Raw genomic sequence first — 24,394 nt, forward strand, 5'->3', positions numbered from 1 at the left:
TTTTGAACGTTTTTCGGAAGCCAAATAGCTGATGCGGCTGTTGGCCATTGTTTTTGGGGCACCTGCACCAATCAGAAGCTACACCTTGGTTTTCGAACATCTCAGAAGTCAAACAGACTTCTGGAATGGATGAAGTTTGGCACTTTTATTTTTGCTATTTGTTTTGCATTTTTGTTTCTGTGGCTTTTTCGGGGGGGGGGTTGGTGTGTGTGTATGTGACTGTGTGGGACACAGTTCAGCTACTGATTGATTGATTGATTGTGTGACTACGGAAATGGATAAAACAATGACTATCATCAATGCAGTTAAGAATTTTTTAAAAAATTTTATCATCTGCAATACTGTCTTATTTATTTTATAGCATAGTACATTGATTATTGCTTTCATTTTATGGCAGAAAAATGGAAACCTCTTTCTTTCTCTTAAGGCATAGCTAGCACAACCAGAAATGCATTTCCAAGCCTGAAGCCAGCTTGCAGAAACCATCAACCACTGCCTCCAAGACGTGGGAGGGCCTCTAAACCTGTCCCCAACTGATATTTGTAGACACCATGCTCCAGTGAAATCAAATTATTTGACAGCCCAGCGTATCCAATCAGATGTATATTCTCTCTATATACAAAACAGATACCAAAGCATGTCAATAAAGTGGGATCAAATTCAACAGGCAAAGCTTTGCTGGCTGAACTGAACTCACAGTCCTCAAAGTTTTCAATTATAAAAGTCATTGTTTTGTCGTCTCTTCCCCACTGCAGCAGCCAGATCACCCACCGCTCCATCTTTCTCTGCGTGAGTGAGAAAAACTACTTACTGAAACTATTTTGAGTTTCGTGCCTTGCAATAAAATGAAGAGACAAAGGGACTAAAATCACTGGGTTGCCTTGTGACATATATACACACCAGAATAAATAATTTCTTTACTGTATGTTTTCAAGAGAGTTTCTAGTCATTTAATGTATCTCAATTTTTCCAAATGGTTCAATCAAGAAACTTTTATTGCTCAGTCGGTAAAGCACAAGACTCTTAATCTCAGGGTCGTGGGTTCGAGCCCCATGTTGGGCAAAAGATTCCTGCATTGCAGGGGGGTCCCTTTCAACTCTACAATTCTATGAACTGCCAATTCCACACAAACAATCAAGCTAGGTTGCAAATATCTGAATATATGCTATATGCAGCGCATAGCAGAAACTTAGTGCATAATAGTGTATAACTAGGAAAAATGAGATTGACCCCCCCAAAAAATGTCCAATCTAAAAATCAATGCAAATTAAGCCACATCCTGAATATGTAAGGAACACCGGATTTTCAATGATGAACAGTTGCTGAGCCAAATTTCCCAAAAAGTATCCTTCCCTTGTTATTGGTCTACAAAAATATGTGAACTTCACATCTTAATTGTAAGGTATTTACCACAATTTCCAGCTTGAAGAGCCGATGTGTATTCACTTGCCAGAAATTTTGCTACTGTCCCAGACTGATAAATGACCAAAAACTAACATTTTCTCTCTTCTTTTTCTTTTTTGGATTTGATTTGTTGTTTTATTTATGCTTTTCAATTTTATACATTTCAATAATTTTACAATCATTCTAACATTTCTAAACTTGACTTCCTTCCCCCTCTTTCTGCGTGTCCTTAAATTTACTTTTAATATCTTCTGCATATCCAAATTAACTTAATTTGCTCATTTATTCATCTACTTTAAATCTGCTGGGGATGTGGGTGGCGCTGTGGGTTAAACCGCAGAGCCTAGGACTTGCTGATCAGAAGGTTGGCGGTTCGAATCCCCGCGATGGGGTGAGGTCCCGTTGCTCGGTCCCAGCTCCTGCCATCCTAACAGTTCAAAAGCATGAAGTGCAAGTAGATAAATAGGTACCGCTCTGGTGCGCTGCTCTGTTTTGCCAGAAGTGGCTTAGTCATGCTGGCCACATGACCCAGAAGCTGTATGCCGGCTCCCTCGGCCAGGAAAGCGAGATGTGTGCCACAACCCCAGAATCGTCCACAATGGGACCTAATGGTCAGGGGTCCCTTTACCTTTTTTAATATATACTCTTATAAAACTGCAGGTTATTACAATATTTTTGCCAATGTTCTTATCTGTTTACAATTTATTTGTAAATATTCAATAAACCATTTTCATTCAATTATAAAAAGTTTGCAATCTTGATCAAGATATCAGCTAATATTTTCTTTTGCCCGCCAAGGAAAGACTCGCACTAGCAAATATTGAACCTCCTCCATACATCTCTGGATTAGTGTTAGTATTAGGCAGTCAATGGAAGGTGTGAAAAGGGGGTATGAATGAGTTTTCAACTCAGGTCTGTTTATGCTGAATGACACTGCTATTTAGAGCAGAACAAGATGAATGAAAATGCAACATCATGAAAGGGTGTGTGTCAAAAATAGATGTTGAGAAAAAAAATGAGGAAGAATAGAAGCTGAGTGCGATAACAGAGATAAAGGGTGTATAAGGAATCTCACACTTATTTTTGTCTGCTTCTCTTTGAAATAAAAGATGTTGGTCTGGAGAATAAAGGTCATAATTAAGATTTAAGGCAGAGTTAAAACCTCAGCATTCTCTTCACTGGGCAAGCAATTAACACCTCCAGTTTCAGCTACCTAAAGGGCAGTAGAAGACTCTTACTTGTTTTCATCCTAGGGAAAAAAGTGAACACCTAGACAGCCATAGGGCATTAATCTCATCCTGTTTCTGGTATGGGGAAAAATGTAGAAACCCATTTCGTTTAGGCATGGTTTAACTCTCCCGAGTGCTAAATGACTCTGTTTTGTCTAACATAATGCAATCACCAGTAGCAATGAATAAATTAATGGATATATAGGGGTTAGCACTATTTGCAAGCAATTCCTAGTCATTTAGATGAATGAAACAAATCTGCAAACATACGACAGTTAAATCACAATATAGAAAAAAGGAATTTGTTTACTAAAAATATGGTTGCCACTAGAAATTGGTCAACTTGCTGTATTTCTTCTTAAATTGACATCACAGCAATACCAGTTTTATTAATGAGCAATAAATTTATGAATGAGCTTCATGTTTTTAGCTATGGCTAGAATTTGTGATGCCTGAAAAGCTCCCCCTTAGGTCTCTTGCAAAATTCATTACGTTCATAAGAACATACAAAAAGCCCATAGTGACCAAATAGGTGCCTAGTGCAGGAGTGGATGAGGGCAACAGTCTCCTCCGGCTGTCACCCAGAGACTCGATATTTCGATGCCTCTGATCCTACAGTTAGTATGTTACCAACATTTTCTCACTTTCAGTAATTTCAGCAACAGTGTGATATGTGAGGAGAGAGCTACTCAGTGCTGCAATGAGAGGCCAGGCTCTGTTCATGTTCCGCTTTCTGTGTACATTTGAACCCTTATGCACATGGAGCTGTGGGCTATTGCAACTATAATGAATATGGATATACTGTACAGTCATTTATGCAATATTTCACAATAAAGGAAACATTGGTGCAGCTATGCTAGCATGGCCCCCCAGATCAAGGGAGGCACCTGTCAGGGACTGGGCAGAGGAGGAATGGTGGAGACCGCCTCCCCAACCTGACCCTTCCAGAGAAGGAGAGTGTTCAGAACTACAACAGGGGTTTGAGGGAGGTCACAGTTCAGAGGCAGATGAGGGGGAAAGTTGGAAAATAATTGGAGAGGAGGAGGAGGAGGAGGAGGAGGAAGCACCAAGGGGGCGACAGCTGATGGACACAGTGTCTTTAGAAAGCATTCCAGACCCCACCTCTTCCAGAACCTGGTGAGCCTTGAAAGTAGGAGAGCAAAGAGCTCAAAGGTAGAGGGCATGTAGTAGCAGCACCCATAGAGGTGACGAATGAGGAAAAGGGAGAGATGGGGGAGGGGAGGATTCACTCGGGCTCCAAAGCCTCTCTCTCTGTAAATATTGAATAAAAAGCAGATGGTAAGAAACATTTCCTTGTCTTTGTATGTTCCTGGACAACTGGCCATGGGAGCTGCTGGCAGCCACCCAAAAGAAAGTTATCAATGTGAGGGATTACTGAACCCTCCAGATAATTTTCTGGCAGTTGACAAACCAAAGGAATATAATAAATACATCCAATGTGTTGCATGGCTGTACCATTTCAGTTAGTTGAATATGAGTCCCATTGAAACCAAGCTAGTCATGATTTCAGTGGAACAGTGCAGTCTTGGGAGGGGGCGGGCACTTTTCAAAAATATTTATTGGTGCAAATGCATGCCACTCAGAATCGGAGCTTCAAGAAAAACCACTTGTTTTTGCCTGCCTTGTATCTCTCCTCAAATTTCACTTTGGCCTCTTGTCGGGCTTTACGTTTCAGTGCAGGGTCCCTAAAGACACCCTTGTTGACAACAGTCTTGTCAAGGGGAATGCCGATAGAGTACCTGGTAGGCATCATGTGGTTGTAATTGGGGACCTTCACAAAGGACTTGGAAGGTTTGGCAATCTTCTTCTTGCCCATGCTGGCCGTCACTTTGCGTGGGTAGCGATGGAAGCCAGCCACCAGAGCGTGGCTGTAGGGGCAGTCAGAGGTGCCATCATCAATATTCTTAACAATAACAGCTTTGCATCCAGCGTAGCACCCAACAAGGACAACTTTCCCTGGTTTCATAAACTTGCCCATCTTGGAGCTGCGCCGGAAGAGGAAAGAGAGCTCTCACAAAATCTTCTACATATCCACTCGAAAATAAATCCCACTGAGCTTGATGAGACTTACTCCAAAGTAAATGTCTCTGGAATTGCAGCCTACATGCTATTTTTCTAGAAAAAGAGGTGCCGGAACTCACCGTGAACACCTTGCTTGTTCTCTTATACAGTGGTACCTCTGGTTAAGAATTTAATTCGTTCTGGAGGTCCGTTCTTAACCTGAAACTCTTCTTAACCTGAAGCAACACTTTAGCTAATGGGGCCTCCTGCTGCCGCTGCGCCGCCGGAGCAAGATTTCTGTTCTCATCCTGAAGCAAAGTTCTTAACCTGAGGTACTATTTCTGGGTTAGCAGATTTGTAACCTGAAGTGTTTGTAACCCAAGGTACCACTGGAATGGCAATGGTGTCTCCTTGAGAAGTGCTAGAACTGAATTCTGGTGAGTTCCCGATAAAAAAGCCCTGATTGTAACCATGTCTATTGAGAAATACGCCCTACCAAGTCTAATGGGGTTTACTTCCTGGTAAGTGGGTTAGGATTACAGCCTTAGTCTAAAATCAAACCAATTAAAAAAACAAACCTAGCTTCATTGCCCAGGACCTATTTTATGAGATATATCATCTATGCTATCCTTTCTTAGTGTTCTTGAAGCCCTTGAGAACTCAAGGCAATGAAAAGAGAAAGAACTCCTTCCTGCTTAAATCAGTCTTGAGCTTGACATGAACAAAACAGTTCATTTGAGTACCATTTTAGCCATTTTTTGAGTTTACCATTTTTTTGAGTTTACCATTTTAGCTTGAGGAAGAAAATAGAACATGACACAGTCCTTACAGTTCAAAAGAGCCCCTATGGTTCCAGGGTATCAACAGACTTTGAGCATAGGATGCTATTGTTATTATGGGACCATTGAAGTCAAGCCTTTGAAGGCCCATGAAATATTAGATAGAATTATAGACATGAAAATACAGACAGTAAGTACGAGTTTCAATTGCTTTTCTTTCGTGTTCAGTAAGCAATAGCACTTTGAGGTATATTTTCAAGGCCCTCAATATAGTACTTTCTTGCCACAATGCAACCACCTTAGACCTTTCTGCCTTTGGGCAAAAGTAGACACAAAGTCTGTTGCATAAATCAAATTAATGTGTGTGGTTTTATTATTACTATGTAAATAGCCACCAGGGGCAAGCAGCATCAGGACTGGGCCAAGGAAGGGTAATATTTTAACAACAACAAAGCCTTGAGCTGCCATTTGCATTTCAAAAAACAACAACACAAAAAAACATGCATGTTAATAGGATTCGCAAAATTAATGTCACATCTAGTTTGGATCTTGCTTGCCTTTGTGCCAATGCGTTCATGATTGATAGGAAAGGAGGAGCAAAGAGAAAGATGTGGCCTAGAGCAATGTTGATGTGCCACAGACAGGATGTGAGCAGCATGCTGGAGGGACTAATTGTGTTCATCCTCTGATGGCAAAAATTTGTGGTGTGCTTCTGTTTACCAATGTGACATATAAGCATAGTTAAGGCATCCCCAAACTCAGCCCTCTCGATGTTTTGGGACTATAACTCCCATCATCCCTAGCCAACAGGACCAGTGGTCAGAGATGATGGGAACTGTAGTCCCAAAACATCTGGAGGGCCGAGTTTGGGGATGCCTGGCATAGTTCAACATGGTCTCCATGGTTCTTCCAGTCCCCATGCTGCAGATTTTCATAAGGACTTGTTATTTTCAAAATCTGCAAGCTGATGAGGTGAGCTGAACTTGAGTTTGAGAAAAATAAGAAACCAAGTTAAATGGAAATTTACAGATTTGTCCAGCCTTATTCAAACTGAGGCAAAGTAGAGGAGAGAACAAGATCTTAGAATCATTGTAGAGCTGGAAATATGCAGATGTCCCATATGAGGATCAAGCCTGCAACCTTGACATGACTGGCACCATGCTCTAACCAATTGAGCTATCCAACTGAGATAATTGGCTAAATTGATCTACAAGAGATAGAGGAAAGGTGGGTCATAGAGAGGAGAAACTCTTGGAGCTCAGTGGTCACGCAAAGCCTTAAAAGGTGAAAAGGTCAGAAGGAAAACAACCAGCATCTCAAAGTAGCTAAAGTTTTTCCACTAAACATGCAGTGGGGGAATGGGATCATAAAAGCCTGAACAAAAGAGATATAAGGGAACATAAGAAGATTCATTATACTGCTTAAGACCATTGGCCCATCTAATTCAGTATGGTCTAGTTTGACAGGCCACAGCTTTCCAGGATTTCAGACAGAAATTCTCTCCCAAACCTGCCTGGAGATACTGGGGATTGACCCTGAGACATTCTGCATACAAAGCAGATGCTCTCCTACTGAGTCATGTCCCTTTCCTACGAAAGATGGGGTGAAAGCACCAAAGGCAGCCTCGTGTGGTGTTTGGGCTTTTTAAAATGCAGAACATTGCCCCTGCTCCCCACTTTCCCCATTCCTCACAACAAAAAGTTTAACGAGGGTCACCTTCAGACTGTCAACATTTTGTGGGAGGGATTTAGTTGCAAACTGGAAGTGTCGGCTTCATGATTAAAGTGATTAACCTGCTCTGGTGCAACAACAAAACAGAGGTTCTTGTATCTAGGAAAGGAATGGGGGAAGCGCGCTAAAAAGTGTGGGATAAATGACTGATTTGGGAAGATGTGCCATATCCATGCAAGCAAATCAGGATTAATGTTCACTGTCATATAACCTCCGTGTAAATGAACTGGAAAAAATGCTTTGTAAATAGCAGGCATTGTATAACTCCTACATAAGCTCTGTGCAAGCAAAACCATGATGGATGCTCAAGAAACAGTTTGTCAGGAGGAGCCCAAGAGAACCAGAACATTACTGGTTCTTTTTTTCTGTGCTTTTTTCCTGGGGGGATGCTGGGGTATGGATATCCCTAAACATTTTGTGAATCTAACTAATTTTTTTATTTTATTTTTTTCTCTAGCACGGTGAATCGTCAGTTCTGTTGCTACCCCACCGATGGCAGCCTTGTTTCCTGTCATGGTGTTTTCCTGAGTCTTAGACAGAAGTGAGCGTTTAATAGGAGTACCCCCAAACATTTTATTTTAAAGGAAAAAAAAGCACTGCTGGTAACTGTGAGCTGCTCTGTGTTCATATTAGCCTTGCTAGTAAACAAGTATTGTGTGACAATCATAGACTTTTAGTGAGCAGCATTTTTTTTGTGATAAGCACAGTAGCCTACAACTTTGTTTATCTCCCTCTCTAGATCGTACACCCTTGTTATCAAATAGCATGGATGACAGAGGCAAAAAATATATTACGCTGAAAACCAATGACATTGAGCTCGACAAGCAATATCCACGAGTGGCTGAACCTTCATAAGCACCGCAAGAGATGGCCATGCATGAATCAACCTGTTTTTCTCCTCTTTATTACTCCTGGAGCTTGAACAATGAGTTTAGCATTTCCCTTGTACTTCAAGATTAGTTAATAACAAATTTAAAGAGCGAAAAAGGGAGACAAATACTTTTTATTTGCTACTTCATTTTGTCTCAGCAAACATGCATTTTCTTCCATTTGTTGATCGTTGTTGCCAGGTGGCAAATTAGCAAGAAAAAGTTTGTTTCTTACTTTTTTTTTGTTCCCGTTTACGGAATTGTGGGGAGAACTAAGCCTAAAACCACTTTGAGAGATGAAAGGGAAAAACTAAAATTCAACACTGAAGTCCAACTGATTTTCCGGGGGGGGGGGGAGTGAAGTGACGCGAACACCCAGCTCTTTTGTTGAGGGTAATGGGACTAAAACACAGTAAATGTTTACTCAGAAGTAAATTCCATCAAATTCTATGAGGTTTCCTCCCAAGTAAATGTGTGTGTGGGGGGGGGGGTGCAGCAATGCTTAATTCGTGCCTCAAACTCTGAAAATACTGTGAAATTCCTAATGGGTCTACATATTTGGGCTCTTATATATTATTTTGAGAACGTAAGAAGTGATCCTCTGAATCAAGCCGGAAGACAATCACGTCCAACATCCCAATTCCCTCCAGTGCCTGACCATAGCTCATAAACAGATGAGATAGTCAAAGGCATGCTGGAGCCAACATCCAGCCATCATGACTTTGATGGCCTTATAATCAATTAAATAATCTAATCCCTTTTAAAAGTCATCTGAAAGAGGCAGATTTGTTCAGCTCCTTTGGCATGCAGTGACAACCACTGCTACACATTCTGTCTTGGGTTATCCTTGAAGGTGGTTTGGAAAGTGTAGTTGATACGAAGGGCTGCAGTTCGGCTCCTGGCAAGACTTAGAAGGCAGGTGCATATTCAACAAGTTTTGTGGCAATTTGTACTGACTGCCAATGTCCTTTAGGGTCCCATTTCAGATACTGTTATTAGCTTATAAAAGCTCTTTAACAGCCTGGAACCTGCATAGCTTAAAAAGTTCTTCTCCCCCTATGAACTCACTCATCCATTAAGGTCAAGGGAGACACCCTATTAAAGGTAATGGAGGAATAAGGAAAGTATCGGATAGACTGAGCATTCATTGTGGTCGCCATAAAACTGAAGGGCACAGATGACCACCTCTGCTACCTTTCTGGAAGTATTTTACAGTAAACACTGTTGCAAGCCATTCACAAATTAAGTTGATTACCACTAATCTTGTTTGTAGTTTTGGCCGCCTGGCTATGTGTGCAATCTTTTGCCACTGTCATCATCAGTTTTCATTGTGGAGTTTAATTGGGTTCAATGTTCAGTGTTGTAAACCACTCAAATCACTTGGAAGGGTAGAATAGAACTTAAGTCTAGGATCAAAAGAGCTGTTGTGTCTCTGCCCAGTAGGATTTCTGCCTTGCTTTCTTTCAGTGGGAAGGCTTTTTAGCAAGCATCATTATATATTTATCTATTGCATTTAGAAGCTCCCTTCCTTCAAGGAGCTCAAGAAGGAATGCCAAAAATTCCATCCCAAGCAGAAACAGAAGCAGAAATTTGCATATTTGTTTGTAGTCAGGAATACAATTGGTATCAGGGCCGGCCATACTGCCAGGCTGGGTGGCGCAGGGCCGCAAGGGGGCCGCCATGCAGCTGTGCCTGAGGTAGTCGCGCTGTGCGCTGCACCTGCCCGCCCGCCGCGCTGGGAAACGGGGCGGGGTGGGGGGCGCCAGAGGGATCCATCGCACCATGGCGCCAGGGCACAAGATATGCTTAAGACGGCCCTGATTGGTATTTTCCATTTGTTTTTCCCTTCCTCAGTCTACAAATGATACATAACATTATTCTGAAATTTCCTTTGCATTGAAATGAATGCTGTGGAATTATGCTATGACAACATAACGATTTGATTGTGTTGAATTCAGCTACAGCAAACCATGAGGTGGATAGCGTAGTTTTGAGTGGAAGCCAAACTGCAGCAAAATGAAAACAGTGCTGACCAAGACGAATGGGGGTCAGAACAAGCCTTGCTAACTTCATACACCCCTGCCTCTAGGTGATATGGCTGGCATCTCAGAATCACCCTGTCAAGGAGGATAGTCTGACGGAGAGTAAATTGCCCAAGGTCATGCAATGCAAATACATACAGTAAAATAAAAATAAAAATAGATGTTTCAAGTTTTCAAGGACTGTGGTTGCATGAGAAGTGATGAGGTGCTAGCATGGCAGACAGTGATGGAGCAAGGCAATTGGGCACCTGGGGCGGGGCCAGCCAGGGCAGGATGTTCCGTGAGCCTCTGGTGAGTCTGCCTGCCTCCTCCCACCCAGTCGCCCTATAGCTGAGGGGGAGGCGGCGGACGGAATGTTTGAGCAGCACAGAGCCTGCATGCATCAAAGTCTCTCCCAGGAGTGATGTGTGGCTTGGGCGCGCTGTAGGCTCCACGGTCAGTGCTGCCCAGCATTTTGTCACCCCCCTCAGTGGTGGGGTAGCCTGCCCCACCGCACCCCCTTGCTCCACCGCTGATGGCAGAAGGTGGTTGGGTAGAGTGGTAACAACTAAGATAATGTATGCATTCCCTATATTTCCTATATGGTGTGGGCCCTAATGTTCTGCAGGCTCTTTTGGACACTGTGCAGCAACGCATTACTGAATGAAGACTAATTGAGAATTTGGTGTGAGCCTCCATACCTAAACCCCCAGGGGGAATTTCCCCCACAAGAACCATTGAAAGATTTGCATTAACTTTAGTCTGATGTTTTCTGTGCATATGTCTTAAGGACCAACCTAAACCCAGGATGAAGCTGCCAGGATGAAGGGAGTTTGGTACAGGTGGATCTCTGGTTGAGATCTCTGGACTCAGCTAGTTGAAGTCCGTCCTTCATTCCAGCTCAGCTGGATATCTGCCAAAGTCCCTCATCCCAAGTTCAGCTTTCTTCATTGCAGCGGCCTCAGCTGAGACTAAGGAAAGTCATGAAAAAGGGGGCATTTCAGAGGAGAGCGGGGTGGACGACTTCCTCCTCTTCCTCCCTCTGCTCAACTGTGACCTAGCAAACCAGCAGAACTTACATGGGCAAAAAAGGGTAGTGTAAGTTAAATGCTATTTTCCCTCACTCAGGCTGACTCAGCCAGCAGTAGTCTCACTCCTGAGTGGTATCTAGAACAGGTAAGTTACCTCACCATGAATTCCATGGACTTCCTATACTATAATGATGATGGTGATAATAATAATAATAATAATAATAATAATAATAATATATTATTTATACCCTGCCCATCTGGCCGGGTTCCCCCAGCCACTCTGGGCGGCTTCCAACAAAATATTAAAATACAGAAATCCATCAAACATTAAAAGCTTCCCTAAACAGAGCTGCCTTGAGATGCATTCTAAAGGTCTGGTAGTTGTTGTTCTCTTTGACCTCTGGTGGGAGGGCATTCCACAGGGTGGGTGCCACTACTGAGAAGGCTCTCTGCCTGGTTCCCTGTAACTTGGCTTCTCGTAGCGAGGGAACCGCCAGAAGGCCCTCGGCGCTGGACCTCAGTGTCCAGGCAGAACGATGATTGCTCTGCCCCTCAGATGTAACTCTACATGTGTGCTTAAAAAATAAATAAATGATGCATTATTATTTTTATTTAACTAATTTTTGTGGAACTTGTTCATATTTGATCTCTATTCTATTTGTTCAGCTCTCTGTCACCGCTTAGAGACAACTGGAATAAAGCAGTATATAAATCAACAAACTACATATTGCACTTTCCAGAGAAGACTCCCTGGAAAAGACCCTGATGTTGGGAAAGATGGAGGGCACTAGGAGAAGGAGACGACAGAGGATAAGATGGTTGGACAGTGTTCTTGAAGCTACAAACATGAGTCTGACCAAACTGCAGGAGGCAACGGAAGACAGGAGTGCCTGGCATGCTCTGGTCCATGGGGTCACGAAGAGTCGGACACGACTAAACGACTAAACAACAACAACAACAAGAAGAAGAAGAACATATATTGCACTTTACATGAAATATTCACTAAATGAACACGAAGAAAATAATCAAGAAACTTTAAGCATAATAAAATAAGCAAAATGTAGAATATAAAAGCAACAAAATATAAAAGCAAGCAAGCATCATTGAATAAAATGTCTGGGTAGACTAGCCTAGTTTTGTGTAGTCATTGAAAATAGCACAATGAAGGTACTTGCCTCATATTAACAGGCAGGGAGTCCAGAGCATGGGTGCTGCCACAGTAAAATACTGATTCCTTGCAAGTGCAAAATGAACGAGTTCCACAGATTGAAGCAATTGAATAAGCACATATGGGGTAAGTCAACAGGTCCCAAGCTTTATATATGAACAGTATCACCTTGAATTTGATCCAATAGCAGGATCATTATAAATTCCAATTACATTCTTGTAAGGATCTGCTGCTACTTACACATTAACACTTTCTAATATATATTAATTTCCCATTGAACGATCGAGCCAAGCAAGAGAGTTACTTCTTCCAGAAGGTATTACTTGCCACTTTGGCAGAGACAATCAATGCAGCCATTAACACAAGAGCATTACCTAGGCTCTTTCTGATAACAAGAACAAGTCGCATTTTATGAAGGGAGTATATTAATGTTGTCTTCATAGTCATTATCAGTTAATTCCTTGCAGAGTTCATATTGTGGATGTTTCACAAGCTTTCAACAGTCTGTTCTCTATGTGGTGCATAAGCTCTAGAGACTCCAGAGCTGCTTCTACTTTATAGCCCCCTCAGTTTGGTACTAATGATATCTATCCATCTTGTCTTCAGTCTCCCTAATCTCCTCTCACCTTCTGCTTCCTAGTGAAACAGCCTCCTTAGTAATTTCCTGACATTCCCCTTTCGAAACAGTTTGGTCCTTAGAGTACTGTTACAACTGAAAGCTGCACTGAAAGCAAGTAGCACTCCAATGCATAGGGTAACATTGTGTAGATTAGACTCTTTCTTCTTTAGATATTCTCCTCTCCAGGCCCCAAAGTACTTTTTGTTCCGAATTTCACTGCTTCTTCCCCTCCTTGCTTCTTCTTACACGCATATATTCATTCCGTGTTATCTGCCATGTCAGAGTCACGCAAACAGATTTAATCATGGCCTGCAATACCCGGTTCTGCTCAGACAAGTCAAAAGCAGCTCACTGGCCTCATTTAATTTTCTTACATTTATATCTCATTTTTCTTCAAAGAACAAAGTATATCTATAGTAGTCCCTGAACAAGAGTCAAATGTAGGTCACCTCCAAGACCTGGCCCATGGTGCTTTGAACTACACAATTTCTGAAGGTGATCAAATAAGGTGAATGAGGCTTGTCGACTCCATTAGCCAGGATAAAATCTGGACATTATGGAACCTAAACAGCTTCAGTCACCTTAGTTAATGACCTACATTAGGAATTTGGGTGTGTGTGATCCTGTCACTACTGGTACATTTCTCAGCAGGCTTTAATACTATCAATTAATATAACCATTTGGATTGCCTAACTGGGATGTGGCTTGGAGAGAACACTTAATGGAGGTCAGGTCTTACTCAGAGGATTCCAGAAGGTGTGCCATGGCCCTTCCTCAAGACAACCCCAACCTTACTTTGGAGAAGAGAAGAGGGAGGCAGCAAGCCTTCCCAAAGATGTAGAGAGTGCCATCTTTTTCACCATACAAGTTTATAAAACTGAATGTGCACGAGTTAAATAATAATATTTATTTATTTATTTATACCCCACCCATCTGGCTGAGCTTCTCCCACCACTCTGGGCAGCTTCCAACAAATAGCAAAATACATTAAAATATCACAGATTAAAAACTTCCCATTAGGTGTTTTCTAAATGTAAGGTAGTTGTTTATCTCCTTGACCTCCAATGGGAGGGTGTTCCACAGGGCAGGTGCCACTACCGAGAAGGCCCTCTGCCTGGTTCCCTGTAGCTTTGCTTCTCGCAGTGAGGAAACCGCCAGAAGGCCCTCGGCACTGGATCTCAGTGTCCGGGCTAAACGATGGGGGTGGAGACGCTCCTTCAGGTATACAGGGCCGAGGCCGTTTAGGGCTTTAAAGGTCAGCACCAACACTTTGAATTGTGCTCGGAAACATACTGGGAGCCAATGTAGGTCCCTTAGGACTGGTGTTATGTGGTCTTGGCGGCCACTCCCAGTCACCAGTCTAGCTGCCGCATTCTGGATTAATTGCAGTTTCCGGGTCACCTTCAAAGGTAGCCCCACGTAGAGCGCATTAAATACAAAACCATGTGAAATGTAAGTTAGTAAGAGGGAAAGGGGTTGGGATCTCTGACTAAGAATTTTCAGCACTCTCCCCAATTACAATTCATAGTATTTTATTTTGGGGGTGGGGGCTTATGGCAATGAAATTGTCACCCGGATGATACAAGTTCATACAGTAAAGACGCCATAAGGAAACCCAGGTTAGATAATGCATCCAAGTTCCTCATAGCTGTTGGTTTGGCATGCATGTTCCTAAACCAGTATGTGTTTCCTTTGAGAGCAAAGCAAAACATTATCACACTAGAAATGTTTCATTTTTTACTGTTCTGTAAATATTAGTTACAACCAAAACCAAAGTCTAATAGGACACCCTTCTAGCTGATCTAGAAGATTTACTTGTCACGGGTTGTGAAGCCATCTAATTCCTGGGACAGTTAATTTAGTTTTGTTTCACCTGGTGTGAGCTGAGAATCCCCGGTGTGCCTTGCTTCTTCTTCCCTGGAATGAATAAGGTTACAGCACAGCGGTCCCCCTCACTATTAATCAGTAACGCAGCTTCTCTCACCACTGCTTTGCAGCTGTTCACAGTGAGAGCTGAAGTGACATCGATTCCCATTAAAATAAAACCCTAAGAAATGGTGTCAAATCTGAAGAGAGATACTTGCCCAGAACAAAGAAAGCTAAAAGACCTGCTAAACCCCAAAGACTCCTGGAGGGTGACCATTATGATAAAGGTGTCCAGAGACCAAGCCTTGTGGGGAATGGTTGAAGGAGTTGCGTATGTTTAGCCTGGTAAGGAGGAAACTGAGAGATGATAGCCATCTTCAAGTATCTAAAGGGCTGTCATACTTTTGGAAGAGGGAGCAAGCTTGTTTTCTGCTGCTCCAGAGGCTAGGACAGGCGTCCCCAAACTGCGGCCCTCCAGATGTTTTGCCCTACAACTCCCATGATCCCTAGCTAAGAGGACCAGTGGTCGGGGAAGATGGGAATTGTAGTCCAAAACATCTGGAGGGCCGAAGTTTGGGGATGCCTGGGCTAGGATCTGAACCAATGGATTCAAGTTACAAGAAAGGAGATTCCGACTCAACACCAGGAAGAGGTTTCTGATGGTAAGAGCTGTTTGACAGCATCTTTACCAGCTCTTAGCTCCTATAATACAACTTCATCTTTTCTCTCTTTGTTCTACATCTGTTATTTTTTAGCTTTACTATCACTGGCCAAGGAATTAAGACAGACTTTTTTTTTAAAAAAAAAAACCATCTCTGCCACAGCACTTGACTTAGTGAACTCCTCAGCCATGGATTGTAGTAGTGGAGTATGTGCATTTGCACATACAGGTATATCCATTTACATGTTCTCAAATTAATGGTTATTATAGTTGAATTCAGTTGAGTGGCCTGCCTGTATGCTTGAGGTTAGGCAGGCTTTTAGTGCCCGGGTGGATAATGTACTATACTGGCACTTTGGTGTTTTGGGATCTTACAAGGGAAAGACATTACAGCAGACCTCATAATCTCATAATGCTTCAGAGCAGGGCATACACCTGCTTATCAACTCAGTAAAATATCCCACAGAAGAAAAAGGAAGCAATAAATCCAGATCGTCTGAACCTATGGCACAAAAATCTATAGTGAAGAGAGGTCTCTGTAGCAGATGGTAATCCCAGGGAGGACCGCAAAGCTAACTCTGAGTGGAACATCACAGTAGTTTTCTCAGTCCAATATCTTTAATCCTTTGGCCATGAATTTGATGAGAAAATCAAAGGTCATGACAATGAGACAAAGCAATTGGCAGAAAGATAATTTTTCTTTTAAGAGTTCTCCTTTTGAAACAGCTGTGTCCATGTGATCCAAAATTTATATCCATGGATTCCATATCTAACCAATTTATACTTCCTGAAATTGAGCCATGTCAACAAGTTATGGAAAGGAGACTTTCTTTAAATACTGTATTATATTGATATAGCTTTTCTTCCACGAGAAGGTTAACTTTATTTCCCCATTTTAATTACTTTTTGAACAGCTGACCTTTCCTGTAATTTAAAATATCTCCAGAATATGATTTCCAGCCCTGTGAGATGTGCTAAATGGGAACTCATCCAGTACTGAGTAACAAAGATTACTAGGTTTCTGGCCAAAACACAATCCAGTTTAAAGGTTTTAAGTAGTAAGCTGATAAATCTCCCACATGTGCAACTTCACCCATCCCATCTCCTAGCTCAGAGCTAGTGTGATGAAGTCATAGTAAGGGATGGTGTTGTGGCGGTGACCTCCCAACAGCTGAGTCATTGCTGCTTACCAGGAAAGATAAATGGTGGCAGGGAAGTGTGGTGCAAATGCATCAGTGGAGCTAATCCTGTGCTCCTGCTTGAGCATTTGCACCGTGCCAACCTCCCTGCCAACTCGCCCATTGTCCTCTCCTTCCAGGGAAGCGGCAATGACTCAGATGTTGGGAGGTGATCACCGCCACCCCACCATGCTGTCCACTACGGCATAGAGATATACGGTAGTGTCTGCAATGGGACAACCAAGAAGCCCATGCTTCAGCTCCCTGACATTAAGATGTGTGAGTGCCTGGAGGCGGTTGGAGGATGGATGGCGGTTAACGGATTGAGGTTGAATCCTGACAAGACAGAAGTACTGTTTGTGGGAAAAAGGAGGTGGGCAGGTGTGGATGACTCTCTGGTCCTGAATGGGGTAACTGTGCCCCTGAAGGACCAGGTGCGCAGCCTGTGAGTTATTTTGGACTCACAGCTGTCCATGGAGGCGCAGGTCAATTCTGTGTCCAGGCCAGCTGTTTATCAGCTCCATCTGGTACACAGGCTGAGACCCCTACCTGCCGGCGGACTGTCTCGCCAGAGTGGTGCATGCTCTGGTTATCTCCCACTTGGATTACTGCAATGCGCTCTACGTGGGGCTACCTTTGAAGGTGACCCGGAAACTGTAACTAATCCAGAATGCAGCAGCTAGACTGGTGACTGAGAGTGGCTGCTGGGACCACATAACATCGGTCCGAAGAGATCTACACTGGCTCCCAGTACGTTTCCGAGCACAATTCAAAGTGTTGGTGTTGACCTTTAAAGCCCTAAAAGGCCTTGGTCCTGTATACCTGAAGGAGCGTCTCCACCCCTACCGTTCAGCCTGGACACTGAGATCCAGCGCCGAGGGCCTTCTGGCAGTTCCCTCATTGCGAGAAGTGAGGTTACAGGGAACCAGACAGAGGGCCTTCTCGGTAGCAGCACCCACCCTGTGGAATGCCCTTCCATCGGATGTCAAGGAAATAAGCATTTATCCTCATTTTAAAAGACATCTGAAGGCAGCCCTGTTTAGGGAAGCTTTTAATATTCAATGCTGTCTTGTTTTAATATTCAATTGGGAGCCACCTCAGCCAGATGGGCAGGTATAAATAAATTATTATTATTATTATTATTATTATTATTATTATTATTATATTATGACTCACCCCATAATATTATTACAACATTTATATCCCGTGTTTCCTCCAAGGAGCTCAAGATGATGTACATGGTTGACCCACTCCTTACTTTATACCCACAATTGCCCTGTGCAGTAGACAAAGCTGAGAGACATGGGCTGGCCTAGGTCACCCAATGAGCTTCATGGCTGAGTGGGGATTTGAACATGGGTCTCCCAGGTCCTAGTCCAACACTCTAAGCTATACGCCACACTGGCTCTCTCAAGAATCCAATCAAGTCATTTAGAAATATTAGATGATTCAGGTAAGCAAATTTTGACTTGGATACAAGGAGCCCAGAGCACCCACCTGAAGCACCTCTCTAAGCAGATACATTTTACTTATTTTGTTATTCTCACTTTTTTATTATTATTTTTAGCTGCTGTGGAGAGAGGGAGCCCTGCAGAAACCTTCTTACCAGTCTTTACATTTAGCACTACGTCTCTATTTACTGTATTTCTGTGCTCCTTTATGAAACATGCAACATAAAATTTCCCATTGTTTTTAAGAAGAGCAAATAAGATCTCATTAAGGTTTCATTCAAAGACTCACCGAACTGCACATTTTCTTGTGAATTTGACAGCTGTCATAGCCCGTCGTTTAGCATAAATATGGGAATAAGAGCATAAGCTAAGGAAAGGTGGTGCCAAAGAAGATAAATCTTATTCATATTATTTCACTTACACTTCATTTTATTTCACCTGTTCTATTTAGAGATGACATAGGATATTCAAATCCAGGTGTGCTTTATTATTAGTCAGACTAACATTTTCAAAATCCCAAATGTCTGAGCATTATTCTCTCTGTGTTGCCTGGTGAAATAAGTGAGAAAAAGGTCTCAGGGGCAGATCAACCTCTTCCTTTGAAGGTTCCAGGGACCCTTTCCCACATATCAACCAGAAAGGCCCAGGAAGAGGATCCTAAGCATTAGATTCTGAGGGCTCTGCCTGCCCCTCTAGCTCCTTGCCTTCCAAATAGTCCTCCGAGGACTTCATGACTGGTACCAAGTCAGGGCTAGGCATGACACCTCTATGGTACATTTCATCAGCTTAGGCTCCTGACCCAACTTCAGCCATATCTGGTTGGGGATAACCTAGCATTAATGATCTCCATACTCTGGTAATCTCCCATCCAGACTACTGCAATGTGTTTTATGTGTGGCTGCCACTGAGCATAGTACAGAAACTTCAGCTGATATACAATTTGACTGTGATGTTCTTAAAAAGGACCAGGCATATTGAACATATTATGTCAGTCCTTGTTCACTTGTACCGACTGCCAGTACACTTTCAAGCAGCTGGCATTAACCTATAAAATCATGCCTTATGGTGCCTTCAATTTCTGAAGCAACGACTCTACCCATATCTGGCTATCCAAACCTTAATTCCATCTACAGAGGCCATTCTCAGGGTGCTCCATTTATCAGAAGTGCCTGGTATGGTGACGAGACAGGGCCTGTTGGGTGGTGCCCCCACCCTGGGGAACACTTCCCCCATGGAAGTCTATCTAGCATCTCCTGTGCAATCTTTTTTGGTGCCAGTCAAAGGACACTATTATCAGGCTTTTAAACTGTTTGTTTAAACAGTGGCATAATTTTTTTTGGTTTTAAGAGTTAACATCTTTCTCTCAAGGACAACTTTTAACGTTGTTTATTGGGGTTGTTGTTTTTCTTGGGGGAAATGTTTTACATATGAATAATGGAAGGATGGCTTTTTTAGATTTTTAGTCATAGTTCCTATTTTGTAGATTGCACGGTACCTAGAGGCTTTGGTGTAGGAAACAAATTTTAATAATAATAATAATAATAATAATAATAATAATAATAATGCCTTATCATTATCTGTGCAATAGTAAGTCAGCATATGGGCAATGTGCTGGCAATGTGGGATGGGTGGTCTATGTAACGTACCATTAGTCCTTTTAACTCTGCAAAATGGTGCTTCCAAGTGCAATGGCCATTATTTTTTGCTTCTAAACCATTTTACTCGTCTATAAATAAATATTACTGTTGCAGCCCCAATGTGATTACTGCTAGCTCCCCGGAGCAAGCACTTTGACATTGCTTTTTATTGATCATTGCTAATATCCCCCAAAGCAAGCAAGGTATTTGTAGCCAATGCAATTGTCTGCAGCTCGAAATCCTCTCCAGTAAAGTTCCCAAGCATGTGTGTGCTTATCTGCAATTTTATGTTGAGCTTTATTGGCATTCCTGTATTCTGCTTAGTTTCTACATTGCAGATTTTTTATTTAAATATTTATGGATTTTCCACCCTTTCAGCAAAGGGCAGGTCGTAAACAATTATACAAAAAAATGAAGAAATAACCCTGGGTGTATTTTAAATGATTATAACAACTAAACAAATAAACCTGAGTGAACATTCTGAGTGGATGTGTGTGTCGGATACATGTTCCCACATGTCCAGTCACACAAGCAGATTTGGTGACAGCTGTGGATTGGATTTTTGGATTTGATATCCCACTTTATCACTACCCAAAGGAGTTTCAAAGCGGCTAACATTCTCCTTTCCCTTCCTCCCCCACAACAAACACTCTGTGAGGTGAGTGAGGCTGAGAGACTTCCGGGAAGTGTGACTAGCCCAAGGTCACCCAGCAGCTGCATGTGGAGGAGCAGGGAAGCGAACCCAGTTCACCAGATTACGAGCCCACCGCTCTTAACAACTACACCACACTGTGGTGAACCAACCCACTAATGTGAGTTAAAAGTGTGTTCCTCCACAACACCTGCTGTTTTCTTGCGGAAAAGAGTAATTTGCATAGCACTCCTACATGTTATAGGTGTGGGGTGTCTAAAATAAGGCAGTCAAAGCCAACTACATCTGATTGCTAGAAAGGGACACACAAGGGAAGTTGGATCTCACAAGGTCTACAGGAAATCCTCCGTATGAGAGGCACCCCCACTGTGTCCAGCCAGGTAAAGGGGTGCAAACTATCTATATAAACTGGTCACATCCTTGAGTCCCAACCTTGTAATATAGCCTAGCCAGTAATGAATTAACACAAATGCCCTAAATTGATTATCAGTTCATGAAAGCTCTAATATTTTTCATTATGGTCGATTTAAAAAAAAAAAAAACCACCGGCCCACATCATACATCACATTGCATTGGGGAGGTTTCTATAGTTTACAGTCTTTAAATATTATCTTAAAAGAAGTATTGCTTTAAAAATTCCAGTGATGCGCTTTTGACAGAAGAATTGTGTCACTGAGGTTAAACCTGATATATGCAAATACCCATTTTGTGTATAAGAGCCAGGAAAAAGGAAAGAGAGAAAGAGAGAGAGAGGGAGAAAGCAATTTGTGTCTGAGAAAATAAAAAAAGATGAACTTTCTAGCACTGAGATTTTTTCAGATCCAATTAAATCAAGACTTATCAGTAGCAGGTAGCCTCAAAGATTCTATTAAAACATAATACTAGGGAAAATGGAAAAAATCATAATAGTAATGTAATTGCACCAAAGTCTAGAAAAATGTTCTGTTAGCCAGACTGTGAAAATCAATCACTGGCTTGTGCATATGAGCTAATCCAAATGAACCTCATTTAGCATTCATTTTAATGACAGCTCTGTAGCCAGGTCTTCAGACTGCTGAACTCAGTAATGTATAACCATCTCCTCTGCCAATAATACTCAATTTATGAACTGCACAATAGGCACTTTCCACAATCACAAAGAACCAGCCACCCTTTCTTACTGTACTCTACTGTTTACCTTTAATGCTGGTGGAAAATGAGAGATGTCGGAGCAGTTCAAAGTATAAGTGTGCATTAAGTTTCTTTAAAAGTTTCCCGTTGAATGTTGACTGAACGGAAGATCATTTCTCATGTACAAATGGTGAGTGACGCCTCCACTCTCTTTGGATCTTTAATCAAATTGAACCAACGAAGTGTGGATTTATATTTTAACTGCTACTGATTATTATTATTTAAAAAGATTCCCAGTGATTTCCAGTAACTGGTACACTGGTACACTGTCCAACACATCGGGCGTCAAGGACAGCTTATGGATTGGTTGGCTGCAGAGGAATTTTTGATGCCTGGACATCAGTTACTTATTATGTAGTAGCATTGGCAGAACATAACTTGTAGGGAGAAGCTTTTTTCAAATGAAACCACCAGAAGAAAGATGTTAGGAAGGCCAAAAGGGGAATCTATTCGGGTTTTCAGAACTACAGAGATTCCGGTGGGATATAGCTATTAATGATAAATTAACATGTGCCATTAAGGTAAGAGGGGAAATATGCAGAGGAAATTATTTTGAGAAGATAATGGAGGGTGTTTGTAGAATTTGTACTGTTAAAATGGAAAGGGGTCAAACCATCACAAGAGGTATTGAAAATTTGGGAGGCTGGATAGTTACAATGGAACGGTCTTGGTGGTGCGGTGCACTTTTTTATTATTATTTATTTATGATTATTACTTTGTCAAAGTAAAGTAAAGTAAAGTAAAGTAAAGTAAAGTAAAGTAAAGTAAATAGAACTACAGAGATTCCATGGACTGGAAGATGAAACAGAAGGTGGAAGGAAAAGAACAATTTTTTAAAAAATTTAAAAAAAATTCCAGCCATACAACTGCACATTCCCACAATGATGCCCTTTCTCTAGGAAAGCAGGTTCTCCCCTTAAGGAGAGCATGGGTTGCGGAAGGCTTAACAAGACATTCCCGGGGTCTGATGGGCGGGTCAGTTTGAATGGCCACATGAGTGATTGGCGGTTTGCTGTTGCTGGGGAAATTGGTATGTTGCAAGTGAGTTGATTGACATCCATAGCCTTATATACGCAAAGCAAGCAGCGTGCAGTTTCACTTTTGCTGCTTGCAACGGATCTCCCTCCCTCCCTCCCTATATTTAGGGGCTCTTTGCGCTTGACATTGCTGTGACATTGCTGTTTTGGATCAGGGGCCTGGTAGGAATTTTGTCCATACGGCTGACTGGCTGGTGCCATGTGGTTTTTGCCTACTGCGTAGCAAATTGTCACAACTTGTAAGGTTGGCGGTTAGGCATTGGTTCAAATTGGATGGTGGTGGAGGGGTAAGGATTTGGTTGGGCCTGCCCCTCAAAATTGCTGCTGCCTTTAGGGGTATTCTGTTAAAGGAATCCTGGGGCTCCACATGTTTGTCCGTACACCCGGTAGGGGCTAGGACTGCGCATGAGCCTCGGGGAGCATCTGAGGGAGAGGTGAAGGGTGTGGCTCCCTGCCCCATCCACTCTCACAGGGTGCTCACCTATACTGGCTTCCCTAATATGCCAGTGAGAGTCAGATCTGTCCCAGGTGGGGGACAGATGGCTGGAACAAATGCCTAAGTAACTACTCACATTAAAGGTAAAGGTAAAGGGACCCCTGACCATTAGGTCCAGTCGTGACCGACTCTGGGGTTGCGCGCTCATCTCGCATTATTGGCCGAGGGAGCCGGCGTATAGCTTCCAGGTCATGTGGCCAGCATGACAAAGCCGCTTCTGGCAAACCAGAGCAGCACATGGAAACGCCGTTTACCTTCCCGCTGTAGCGGTTCCTATTTATCTACTTGCATTTTGACGTGCTTTCGAACTGCTAGGTTGGCAGGAGCTGGGACCAAGCAACGGGAGCTCACCCCGTCACAGGGATTCGAACCGCCAACCTTCTGATCAGCAAGCCCTAGGCTCAGTGGTTTAACCACAGCGCCACCTGGGTCCCCAACTACTCACATTAGTTGTATTTAAATAAGGTTGTGGCCAAATTAATGCCAAAAACTTTAAACTTAAATTCTGTGTAAAGTGTGAGTTATTGGGGGGGATGTCTTGGTACCTCAGCACGCAAAATGTTTTACACAAACAGTCTCAAAGAACAACAAAGGTTCTAAATAGTTCTAATTTAGTTATTTCATCTCCCTTTGAAATCCCTCTGTTGGTAATTTTTGGCATCAAATACTCTTTCTCCCCTACCTAATGCACACTTTTTATTTTTTATTTAGCTATAGGACCTCTTCAGCTTAAAAATATAGAATCATAGAATCATAGAGTTGGAAGAGACCACAAGGGCCATCCAGTCCAACCCCCTGCCAAGCAGGAAACACCATCAAAGCATTCTTGACATATGCCTGTCAAGCCTCTGCTTAAAGACCTCCAAAGAAAGAGACTCCACCACACTCCTTGGTAGCAAATTCCACTGCCGAACAGCTCTTACTGTCAGGAAGTTCTTCCTAATGTTTAGGTGGAATCTTCTTTCTTGAAGTTTGAATCCATTGCTCCGGGTCCGCTTCTCTGGAGCAGCAGAAAACAATCTTTCTCCCTCCTCCATATGACATCCTTTCATATATTTGAACATGGCTATCATATCACCCCTTAACCTTCTCTTCTCCAGGCTAAACATACCCAGCTCCCTAAGCCGTTCCTCATAAGGCATCGTTTCCAGGCCTATATCCCTCTCCATTCTCCTCATAGCCACACATTCATATTAATCATACCACCAAAGTCACTTTGCTTGCAAGCTTGCCACAATGCATTATGAGCCATGCAACAACAGGCAGGGGGCCTATAAGAGTCACAGCACGCTTGAGTGAAAGTTATGTTTAAACACAGAATAGGTAAGCAATTCACCATCTCCAGCAAGCGGGGGGGAAATGGAAAGAGAATT

General features: G+C 42.5%; 2 protein-coding genes across 2 annotated transcripts in view; both read right to left on the bottom strand.

The window, feature by feature from the left end:
• Positions 1-24,394, bottom strand: part of GPC6 (glypican 6) — a 710,861-nt gene that overhangs the window by 570,034 nt on the left and 116,433 nt on the right. The window lies entirely within an intron of this gene.
• LOC118085629 (large ribosomal subunit protein eL27-like) lies at positions 3,946-4,885 on the bottom strand. The gene has a single exon (XM_035116479.2). It carries the CDS (start codon positions 4,630-4,632, stop codon positions 4,234-4,236), a length of 399 nt encoding a protein of 132 aa, XP_034972370.1. The 5' UTR covers positions 4,633-4,885; the 3' UTR covers positions 3,946-4,233.

This window comes from Zootoca vivipara, chromosome 4, assembly GCF_963506605.1.
Source record: "Zootoca vivipara chromosome 4, rZooViv1.1, whole genome shotgun sequence".
NCBI classification, from domain to species: Eukaryota; Metazoa; Chordata; class Lepidosauria; order Squamata; family Lacertidae; genus Zootoca; species Zootoca vivipara.